This window comes from Labeo rohita, chromosome 17, assembly GCF_022985175.1.
Source record: "Labeo rohita strain BAU-BD-2019 chromosome 17, IGBB_LRoh.1.0, whole genome shotgun sequence".
NCBI lineage: Eukaryota > Metazoa > Chordata > Actinopteri > Cypriniformes > Cyprinidae > Labeo > Labeo rohita.
The window spans coordinates 33,407,208-33,419,432 of NC_066885.1; the positions used below are offsets into that span (position 1 = coordinate 33,407,208).

Sequence of the window (12,225 nt, forward strand, 5' to 3'; positions counted from 1 at the left end):
TGCATATGAGTCCCTCAGTTGAAAAACCATAGAATTTGTGGGAGCTGAAGGATTTTTCTGAAGAACAGCAGCCAGTTTAACTGTTCAAGACAAGGGACTCATGAACAACTATCACTAAACAAAAAACACAGCTGTGGATCATTCAGCTAACAACACAGTATTAAGAATCAAGTGTAAAACTTTTGAATGGGCATTAAGCATCAGAATTTCATCTTACTTTTTGTCCATATAAATATTAGCATCTGCACCAAATTGTGTAATTTTGCTCAGTTTGGGCCTGGGAGTTTTTCCTCTTTAAGTATGAGGTCCATATTCTCATTATATCATGCTATTTGAACCGTAAAAAGCCTGTCGTGTCAAATATGAAACAAGCAATCAAACAAACAAACAAAAAAAGTAGTTCACATCCTGATTTTTAAAAAAATATTTTGTCCAGTTTCAGTAAAGTTCAGAAAACAATTCTACTTTTAAAGGGATCATGAAAATGTCGATCTTTTGACATGCAAGAGCTCAGTGTCAAGACTCGATTTGGAACGTGTCACATTATGACGTCATAGTGCGACAACATCCCGCCTCTGCAGAATCAGATCAACACCTACATCGTTTATCAGTGGAAAAACACAGCCGTTGCATTTCCTTCCCTAGAAAGATGATCTTGACATTAGAAAAGAGTGGATCAACTTTATTTGTAATATAGTTCTAAATCGCTTCAGTTAGAACCTGGTCATTTGTTTGCTTCGATTTTACAGCGGATTTGTTTTTAAATAAGACACAATTCGACTTTCAGGATTTTCAGAGATATTGAAATTAAAATGCTGTGCAGACTATATTGGATCCGACAGTAAAGTGTTTTTATCATGTGTCACTATTGCTCTGTTACAGATAGTTCGATATGTACTAACTGTTTATACATTTTTAACCTGAATTCAGCAGTTTCCATCTATGTAGGCTATGTAGGTCAAACAGACATGCAGAATATTACATCCTGCACATGAACTCCAAGTATCTAAAACTTTATTTTTCACATCTTCAGTTCCCTAATATAATGTAATAGGCTACCTGACAAATAAATTAAGAATAAATATAAATACAGTTATACAGTACATTAGATACAGTACTAATTAGCACGCTGTCGCAGGCTGTAGAATCTGCAGTAGCATCTGGCATTTGGGGTTCAGGTATGTTGTTTTCTGATTCAGGCTCAGACTCTGGCTCAAACATGTACGACTAAATTTCACCAGCTGCCATTTCTAATCGGAAATTTCCAGAACAATGTCACATGTGAAATTAAATTTAATACGCAAAACTGTTAGCCAATCACAACAGTGGGCGTTTACTTCCGAGACTGAAATTTGCCACGCCCATTTGAACAGAGGGTTTCGACGAGGGGGAGTCCAAAACAGGACAGAAAATAGCCTATTACTGTTAAAGTGGACTGCTTTTTAGGGCAGTTCATGATTCCTTTAATCAGTATGTTTTCAGGAATATTCTCACAATTATCATTGTTTGTGTGGAGGAAGTCAAACAGCATCAGTACTGGGACAAACGCTGAAGTCTGTTCACGCTCACACACACATATGAGATCAGATCGGCTCTCTGATGGGGGTCTACAGTGAGCCAGAGGGGGAAAATAAATGCAATTGTCACTGTGTCTTTTCCTCCTGCTCTATAATTCCCGCCAGCAGACAAATAATTGATGGTTCAGAGACGGGAAAAGGAGGGAAAGACTGCAATTTCCAATTCCATTCCATTTGCTCAGTCGGTCTCTCTCTTTCTGCTCCGTGTTTCAGCCTCCATCCAGCTGTGGAGGTCACGTCTGAGCAGGGTGATGTACTCCATGGCCAACTGTCTGCTAATGATGAAGGTACGTGAGTGGAAGAGCTAGCAAACATATACTCACTCGCACATTCATATCTGACCTGAATCATACCTGAGGGTTAGAGACTACAGGCTTTCCTTCAAGCAGGTGGCTACTGATAAAATAGCTTTTATGATTATTGGTCTACTGGTAAAACAGTGTGTATGCACACATAGTATATGGAGAATACCCTTAGATTTGGACTGTCAGTAGCTTTAAAAATATGCCTTTTTTTGCAAGTTATCATGTTAAACAAGTGCCATCTGCTGGCTAAGGTCTGTAGTGACACAATAACATTAGTTAGCAGACACACCACAAAGAAACTGTCAAACTGGGCTGTCAAACGATTAATAATTACTGTGTGTAATTATTATGTATATATATATATATATATATAAATGCATTAATGTATATATTTAAGAAATATTTACAAGTTTATGTATTTATTATAATTTTTATATAATTTATATTATAAATGAATAAAATATTTTGTACATAAATAATCTATTTCTCTTAAATATGTACATTAATTTGTGTTGTATTTATATATACATAATAATTACAAACAGTTCACACACATGTATTAGACAAACTCAAACTTTTATTTTGTATGCAATTAAATGTGAATAATCGTTTGACAGCCTTATATATATATATATATATATATATGTACAGTAGTCAACATTTGAAGTGGTTCAAAAAAGATAGTTCATCAAAGTTGTCCTAAGACAAAAACGGGTATTGGTTTGGTTTTAGGACAACTTTGATGAAAGGTTTTGATCCACTTCAAATGTTGACTGCAATATACTGTGTATATATATATATATATATATATGAGATTAGGGTTTAACTTCAGGAAAGAATATGTTACCTCCTCCTTAAACACTAGATTGCAGATGTTCCTAACTGGCATTTTTGGTACTGTCATGGTATTTTTGTTCTTTTGGAGCTTGACAGTCATGTTTTTATATGAAAAAGAGCTGTATGGAGATTCTTAAAAGGGTTAATTCACTTCCAGAATAAAAAAATCCTGATAATTAACTCACTCCATGTCATTTGAGATATTCATGTCTTTCTTTCTTCATTTGAAAAGAATTAAAGGATTAGTCCACTTCCAGAACAAAAATATACAGATAATTTACTCACCCTGTTGTCATCCAAGATGTCTTTCTTTCTTCAGTCGTAAATAATTTTTTTTTCAGGATTTCTCTCCATATCTTATCTAGCAAAACGATTGGTCATTTTCCAAAATAAATAAATACATTTTTATATATTTTTTAACCTAAAATCCTCGTCTGATTCTGATTGCTTTCATTGTCTTCATTTGTAAGTCGCTTTGGATAAAAGCATCTGCAAAATGACTAAATGTAAATGTACTCTGTGCACTCTGGTTCAATACAGTTAGGGTAGGTTCATCCCATTTTCTCCTCCAACTTCAAAATCATCATCGCTGCAGAAGTACTGTGTTTACAAAGTGAACGTGCAAACAAGATCAAACACCCTTTAAAAACAAAGGAAAAACAATGATGTACTGTATGACAATTGTTAAATTGGAGGAGAAAATGAGATGGGGGTTTTTCAACATACCCTAACTGTCTTGAACCAGAAGATGCACTTAGTACATGCAGAGCTAGACAAGACAAGCATTTGAGGTTAAAAAGTATATAAAATGTAACTTCTTTTTTTTTTTAATTATTTTATTTTATTATTTTTTTTTGAAAATGACCGATCGTTTCACTAGATACGACCCTTTTTCCTTGGCTGGGATCATTTAGAGCCCTTTGAAGCTGCATTTAAACTACATTTTGGAAGTTCAAACTCACGGACTCCATTGAAGTCTACTATATGGAGAACGTTCCTGAAATGTAAATTATCTGTAAATTTTTGTTCTGGAAGTGAACTATTCCTTTAAGGTTTTTTAGGAAAACATTCCAGGATTTTTGTCCATATAGTGGACTTCGATGGTGGTCAACGGTTTGGAGGTCCAAATTGCAGTTTCAGTGCAGTTTCAACGGACTCTACACAACCCCAGCTGAGGAATAAGGGTCTTATCTAGTGAAATGATCAGTCATTTTCAAAAATAAATAAATAAATAAATAAATTTCTATACTTTTTAACCACACATGCTCCTCTTGCACTAGCTCTGCGACGTGCATTCGTGTCTTCACACATACACATAATCATGTAGGAAAAGTCACGTGTGGTTAGTTCTTTGTCTGGTTCAGAAAAGTAGGGTAGGATGAAAAACTACATCTCATTTTCTCCTATAACTTCAAAATTGTCCAACATCGTTGTTTTACCTTTTTTCATAAAGGGCTTTCTTCACTCATTTGCTTTGTTAAAACTGGGTCAGTACTTTGCCTACGTCACATGTGCATGAGTACATAATGTGTGAGGTCGGGCTAGTATTTGTGCGAGACAAGCATTTGTGGATACAAAGTATATAAATTTGATTTATTTATTTTTTGAAAACGACCGATCGTTTTGCCAGATAGACCCTTATTCCTTGGCTGTGATCGTTTAGTATGGAAGCCTGTTTCTGCCACTGATCTTTTTATCTTACAGTTTAGAATTTTTTTTCTCGCAATTTCGAGTTTACATCTCGCAAGTCTGACTTTTTTCTCAGAATTGCGAGATATAAACTCGCAATTCTGACTTTTTTTCTCTCGCAATTCTGATTTTTTTTCCCTCAAAATTATGAGATACAGACTCGCAATTGCGAGTTTTAAAGTGCAGTTATGAGGAGAAAAAAAACTGATACGTTCAGAGAATTGCGAGTTTATATCTCATAATTCTGACTTAATAACTCGCAGTTGCCAGTTTATATCACACAATTCTGACTTAATTTCTCAGAATTGCAATTTTATATCTCAGAATTCTGACTTTATAACTTGCAATTGTGAGTTTATATCTCACAAGTCTGAGAAAAAAGTCAGAATTGTGAGATAACAAGTCACAATAACCTTTTTTTTTTTAATTATTTAAGTGGCGGAAACAGGCTTCCATAGTTTAGAGCCCTTTGAAGCTGCAATGAAACTGCAGTTTAGTCCTTCAACCCACTAATACCTATTGAAGTCCACTATATGGAGAAAATCCTCAAATGTTTTCCTCAAAAATTTCTTTGCAAGTGATTAAAGAAAGACATGAACATCTTGGATGACATGGGGGTGAGTACATTATCAGGAAATTTTTATTCTGTATGTGTACTAATATTTCAACAGAATGCATTTTGGAACAATGAGATGGTGTGCAAATGATGACAGACTTGTAAAAAGCTCATTTTATTGTGATTATTTTGTATTTCACATAAAGGACTATGTGCTGGCAGTGGAGACGTATCACTCCATCATCGAGTATGAACCGGAGCAAAAAGTGCAGCTGCTGAGCGGAATCGGACGCATTTTCCTACAGGTGAGAGCAGAGACACCTGAACACCACTGCGATCCATGAGTCACGGGATCATACAACATCACCAGCAAAACACAGTTTAGAACTGTGAACTTTTTAGAATTAGAATAATTATATTCATCAAGGGCACATTAAAGGGCGTTCAATGCAATGTCCAAACTTAACGAAACTTTATACACTCAAAAAATAAATCATTTTGAGGACACACACCAATTTTTTTCATCCAAAAAAAAGACAAAGGAAGGAACATTTTCCTTTAGGCAAATGCTGTAAACCTTCATGTTGGATCCATTTTTCTGTTGAAATATGCAGCGTTTACCTGTAAGAGAAAAGCCAGTGATTATTGCACAGAACTGTTGCCTGTTCTCACGTCTGTTGGATGAGTGAATGTTGTCTTTGCTTTGCAGAGTTGCTTGTTTTTGAAGCGGATCAGAGCGGCAGCTTCACTCTTCATGATTTATCTCCACACAGACGATAATTAAAATTCTGTTTGTTCATATTATTAGATTGGAGACATCAGAACAGCTGAGAAGTATTTTCTGGATGTGGAAAAAGCCTGTCAATCAAAGGGAAAAACACCTAATGAAGACACCTCAGTGCTGATGAACAGGTGAAAGCTGATTTCTGTCACTGAATGAGATATGTTTACACTGTTGGTCAAAAGTTGGGAATAACTTTTTTTAAATGATTTTGAAATATGTTTTTGTCCTTTTCTGCTCACCAGTGCTGCCTTTATTTGATCAAAAATACAGTAATTTCCTGTTTGAATGTATGTTAAAATGTAATGTATTAATCCTTCAGAAACCATTCTAATATGCTGATTTGCAACTCAGTTATTATTAGCTAATATTTCTGTTCAATTATTAATAATGATGGTTCTTATATTTAAAACAGTTTTTAATGGTACCTAACATTTTTATGGAAGCCATGATGCTTTTTCAGGATTCTTTGCTCAGTGAACGTTTATTTGAATATAAACATTATAATAATAAATTAATATAAAAAATAAATGTCTTTACTGTCAGTTTTGATCAATTGAATGCATCCTTGCTGAATTGAATTGAATTATTTTATTTAGTTATTATTAGTTCTACAGTGTACTTAGCCCAAACCTTTAAGCCGTATTATGTATCTCGGTTTATTAAAAAAAAAAAAACAACATGTTTCTTGAGCAGCAAATCAGCATATTAGAATGATTTCTGAAGGATCATGTGACACTTAAGACTGGAGTAATGATGCTGAAAATTCAGCTTTGATCACAGAAATAAATGACTATAAAACTGAATTTGTGATCAAGTAAATGCAGCCGTAGCGAGCGTAGGAGTCTCCTTTCATAAAGATATTTTTAAAAAATCGTAATTATTTCAAACTGTTGAGCTGTAGTGTATGTGCTTCAGTAATTCCCTTTAAACTGAATGTGATGTTGTCCACAGGGCTTTTGTTTATCTGAGTCAGAATAACTACGCAGACGCACACACGTGTTTCTCCAGCGTCTTGAAACTCGATCCCAAGAACCCGGTGGTAAGTTCTGGCTCTGATCTTGATCACGTATAACCACCAGAAAAACAGCAGCTAATGAATACGGCGTGAACAATGTCATCTTTGCTCTTCAGGCAAACAACAATGCAGCCGTGTGTCTGCTGTATTTGGGAAGACTGAAGGAGTCCCTGGGCCAGCTGGAGAGCCTGGTGCACAAGGACCCGGCGCTCTACCTGCACGAGAGCGTGCTTTTCAACCTCACCACCATGTACGAGCTGGAGTCCTCGCGCAGCACGCAGAAGAAACAGGCCCTGCTCGAGGCCGCCGCCTGTAGAGAGGGAGACAGCTTCAACATCCAATGCCTCAAGCTAGTATGAGACGAGCCGCAGTCCAACACGCAGGACGTTACCGGATGATTACGAGTCAGGCAGCAGGTTTGAATGAACAAGTTGTGGCTGTGATTGAAAATACTGTTGTGTTTTCGAAGCTTTTACAAGTTCATATATGTTCTTTCCATGTACAGACAGGACCAAAGTTAACTTGATAACTCAATGATATTTGCTCCGACAGGACAAAATAAAAAAGGGTTAAGTTTACCCGTGTTTCAAGAATCAAGAGAAATGCTTTTAAATGCATTAAATGATTGTTTCTGAAGAGTCTAAGCTAATTATAACTGTACTGTGTATTTCTGAATATAAGAAAAGGAAATCTTGTTAATAAATGTGTGAAAACCTGAACTGATTTTGAGATGTGCTCAATTAAAACAGCATATTTCTAGGAGAACTATGTTGTTTTTGTGCTGTTTTGCCAACTATTTGATTTTAATATACCATTTTCCCACCATTTTTATTTTTTTAGAATACCTACTTTTGGAACTCCTAGGCTGTCGGTTCAATTTGTGTGACACTTGACACACAGTATCCCAACACCATCATGACCAAAAGAAGATAAATTAAGATTTATCAAAGTTTATTGTGATGATATAATCCAATTCAACAGTCTGTATCGGTTCAATGCAATGTCCAAACTTGACGAAACTTGATACGCACAAACAATAAATCATTTTGATGACACACACCAATTTGCATCCAAATTAGGGGGCGCTGCATCTAAAAACCTGTCATAACACCCCAAGAATTTGATCAAGGCAAATTGAATTAAATGTATTTCTTCTTCAGGGCAAGTGCTAACCAAGCCAAGAAAACTCAATCGTACAAAGACAATAAAAATAGCTGCCAGGAGCCAACCAACGTTTGCAGCTAATAGCATGCATTGTGAATGACTGATTGTTATAATGTATGAGGCTGTGTGCTATATTTGGTAAGAAACATAATTATAATAATCTAATTTACATTTTTTGCTGACAACTCTGGAATTGTGAATGCTAGAATAAAAATGAAAGATTTCTATATAAAGACATGCTTAATTAGTGTTACAGTATGAATAGTAAAACAAACCCTTATGTGTTAAAATGTAAGTGTAATCACACAGACTCAGAAACGGACAGTTTACTTATTTTTTCTAACAGTAACATGAGTTTGTTCAGTTCAGTATTTTTTCATCACAGTATTACTTCTGTACAATTAGTACAACTATATAATGCAAATTAGTGTTGATCATGAAAACAGAACAGTTTGTAGTTGTTCCCCACATCTACAAAACTTGTGCGCATTCAGCTACCACTTTCCACTACTTTAAAATTCTTTGTATTTCATATTCATCAAAATACTCATGTGTTTACCATTAGTAATGATTTATTAGAGTAATAGTAGTAGTAACAGAGTAATAGTAGTAGTGCTCATGATTGTAACCCCTATTCGTTAAAGGCACTAGAGAGTTTGATTCTCCTGATCATCACTGATGAAGAGCACATCAGCAATCCTGTGATTCAGTGCTTCAGCAACACTAAACCAATCCCATAATGCATCTTAGGAGCACTTCAGGGAGTTGACGTAGGCCTTGCGGACGTCAAAGTCATCAGCTGGACGGTTATAAGCCTTCCAGACCGGCTCACCGACAAACAAACGCATGGCTTTAGTGTAGTTCTGAAAAACAAAAAGGCAAAAAGTTTGGTTTAAAAGAAATAGTTCATCCAAAAATGAAAATTTGCTAAAAATGTGCTCACTCTCAGGCCATTCAAAATGTAGATGAGATTGTTTCTTCATCAGATTTGTGCCATTCCATCACTTGTTATCCAATGGATCTTTGACAGTGAATGGGTGCCGTCAGAATGAGAGTCCAATCAGCTGATAAAAACATCACAATAATCCACAAGTAATCCACACCACTCCAGTCCATCTGTTCACATCTTGTAAAACCAAAAGATGCATGTTTGTATGAAAGAAATCCATCTTTAAGACATCTTTAATTAAAATACGAGTCCATAATCCATTATAATGCTTCCTCCAGTGATAAAGTCCATCTCCTGTTGTCTCTTACATCACAATCCAGCCACATATTTGTTTAGAGCTGTTTTGTCTTGTAAACAGTGCTTGATCTGTGCAGATTTCTCTCCTGATTCAGACCAGACCACTTTTTGACTGGAGGAAGCATTATTATTATGTATTATGAACTCCTATTTCACACAAACATGAATCTTTTGGCTTCTCAAGCTGTTAATTGATGGACTGGAGTGGTGTGGATCATTGTGATGATCAGCTTTTTATCTAATCAGACTCTCATTCTGACGGCACCCATTCGCTGCAGAGGATCCATTGGTGAGCAAGTGATAGAATGATACATTTCTCTAAATCTGATGAACAAACAAACTCATCTACATCTTGGATTGCCCGAGGGTGAGCACTTTTTTTTTTTTTTTTTGGTGAACTATTCCTTTAAAAGCGTTTGCTAAATGATTGGATAGAAATGCCTTAGTTAGTGAATTGTGAGGCACATACGGTTTCATCAACGGTGAATCTGTGGTAAATTCCTGCTGGTAGTGTGATTAGATCCCCTTTAAATACAGCTATTCGGATCCAGCGGTCATCTTTGTCCCTCACATCAAAGTAAGATGACCCGTCCAGTATATAACGGATCTCGTCGTCAAGATGAAGATGTTCTTCATAAAACATTTTCACCTGGAAGGCAGGAATTTTACAGATGGATTTCATTACAAAAGTAAGTATAATATATTTTATACAAAATAAATCATGTGGAAATGCATAGCCTACTTTGTTCTCATAATCAGGAAGTTTATCCGGGTGAACAGTTATGATATCCATATAGGAATAACCCTTTTCTTCACGGATCTTCTGCAGCTCAGGGTCATTTTCATAAATATCGGCATTTAACTGAATAAAACAAAGAACAGCAGAACCATCAATGATATACTATTACAGTATTTGTTAATATTTTAGATTTTATTTTTATTTTTATATTTTCTCTTTTCACTTTCATGTTAATACATTTTAATAATTTTATGTGTTTTAGTCATTTTTATCATTTTTTTGTTTTTTGGTCTATATAGTATTTTTATTTATTATAAAATGATTCACCTTCATTTCACTTTTTACTTAAACTAAACCAAAATGAGAAACAGTGCCTTGACAACCAGTTAAATATAAAGAATCAAAATTTACATTATATTTTATTTCAGTTAACTTTTATTTTAAGTAACTAAAACGCGTTTAATTTTATTCATGATAATATCCCTGCAAAAAACCTTTGCAAAAATGTATCATTTATAACCATGAGAGTGTACATTGTTTATACTGATGGTTTGGCATTCGTTTACCACAGTTGTACTGTAAAGCACTTTAAAAGAATATCAAGGTTAGTGCAGTAAAACTAGATGATATCAGTCATAACTGTCATCAGCACAATTCATGTTTACCACAACCATAACCATAAAGTCACGACAGTTACTGTTGAAGTTTGGTCAGATTTGTTCTTGTACTGCAACATTCATGAAAATAGCATAAATGACCAGTAAAATCCAATTTTTTAGATGATTCTGTTTGCATATGTGACGCTGTTTGCACTAATCCATAATAACATATAAAGTTATAGTTCCTCCTCTTAATACTCGTGTCACATGATGCGTGTGGAATGTTAATCTGTGCGCGATTTCTGATCGAACCTTCCAGTAGGGATCGGTAGATCGACACCTAGTGTCGACACACGTTTCGGGTTTTCGACACACTAGTCTTCCGAAACAGTGTTCCGAAGCATTGCTCGAAATGAGGCCGTCACGTGATCTTTGAAAACGAAGCTTCGTTACCTCACTGACACGTCACGGCTCGAATACAAAGCGTATCGATTGCACTATCCCATACCCGTTAATCATTTAGTGCAGTGTTATAACTTTATCGGTCATCATGCATTTGTATGTAGTTTTTTAGTATCGTTGTTACTTAAAGTACTACTATTAAAAAACACTGACGTGTGATTGAATGTCTATTGTCTGAATGAAAATTTAAAAATAAAAGGACAAAAGTCCTTCCTCAACCACAAACATTTTTGCTATATATATATATAAATAATTGCATTTGTATTTGTGCATTTTTTAACAATGTGCATGTTTGTGTTCTATTGTAAAGAAGACACAAAAATGGTGCAATGAAAAATTACGTTAGCCTAATCTATTGGTGTATTAAACACTATTTTGTAGGTGAAAAGACAGAAGTTTGATGCAAGTAAAAAATAAAGAACATAAAGCCTTTGTCATTGTATTGTGCAAAATACAATACATTTTGGAAACTCTATCGCTGCACACACACGCCACCTTGCTAATGACATATATGTTTATAAAATTCACAAATAAACCTTACAATAACACCCCAATGAACAAAACATCTAAGTGACACATTTTGTGTAAGAATTTTTATTGACCAGCATTTGGCGTAGTAGAGAACTGTATCAAAAGCTTCGAAGCATCAACGCACTTTGTTGTAAAAGCCTCACTGCTTCAAAAGCCTCGTTTGGCACATCCCTACCTTCCAGTAATAAACACCGATCTGCTCGAGCTGTTGGAGAGTCACGGGCTGGTTTGGGTTCAGTCTGTGAGGGAGTTTCTGGTCCTCACTGGACTCATCCATGTACCATGCCTCGATCCCACTCATCGTTAATATGCAGTTTATTCCACATGCGGAACCATAAACACAGCTGAGTGAGGCTGTGTTTTTCAAAATAAAAGTCTACTGCAGCAATAACGATTCTAATTGACAAAAATATAAATAGTTTTTATTATTATTATTATTATTATTATTATTATTATTATTATTATTATTATTATTATTATTTGCTTGAAGGTAGCATACAAACAAGTAAACAACAATAAGAAAAATCTTAATAAAATTCCAAGTCCAAATAGCAGCATAACATAAATAAACAAAATAAACAATTTGAAAATTCAGAGAGAAAAATAAATACAAAAATAAATAAATACAAAAATAACAAATATATAAATAGTGATTTTGATTTGTGTATGTTTCTTCATCTTTTCACATATATATATATATATATATATATATATATATATA

General features: G+C 34.9%; 2 protein-coding genes across 2 annotated transcripts in view; one reads left to right on the plus strand and one right to left on the minus strand.

Annotated features, from left to right (window-relative positions):
- trappc12 (trafficking protein particle complex subunit 12) overlaps positions 1 to 7,482 on the plus strand; it is a 39,865-nt gene extending 32,383 nt beyond the window's left edge. The window contains exons 8-12 of the mRNA XM_051133405.1: positions 1,791 to 1,864; positions 5,171 to 5,269; positions 5,773 to 5,876; positions 6,700 to 6,787; positions 6,880 to 7,482. Coding sequence (XP_050989362.1) covers positions 1,791 to 1,864; positions 5,171 to 5,269; positions 5,773 to 5,876; positions 6,700 to 6,787; positions 6,880 to 7,122 — 608 coding nt within the window. The 3' untranslated portion in view covers positions 7,123 to 7,482. The remainder of the gene's footprint in view (positions 1 to 1,790; positions 1,865 to 5,170; positions 5,270 to 5,772; positions 5,877 to 6,699; positions 6,788 to 6,879) is intronic.
- A 215-nt stretch (positions 7,483 to 7,697) lies between these two features.
- adi1 (acireductone dioxygenase 1) lies at positions 7,698 to 11,844 on the minus strand. Its single transcript, XM_051133413.1, has 4 exons — positions 11,680 to 11,844; positions 9,916 to 10,035; positions 9,643 to 9,822; positions 7,698 to 8,790 (listed from the first exon to the last, which is right to left on the minus strand). The coding sequence occupies exons 1-4, from the start codon at positions 11,803 to 11,805 to the stop codon at positions 8,674 to 8,676; spliced, it is 543 nt and encodes a 180-aa protein (XP_050989370.1). The 5' UTR covers positions 11,806 to 11,844; the 3' UTR covers positions 7,698 to 8,673.
- Positions 11,845 to 12,225: the final 381 nt, after the last annotated feature.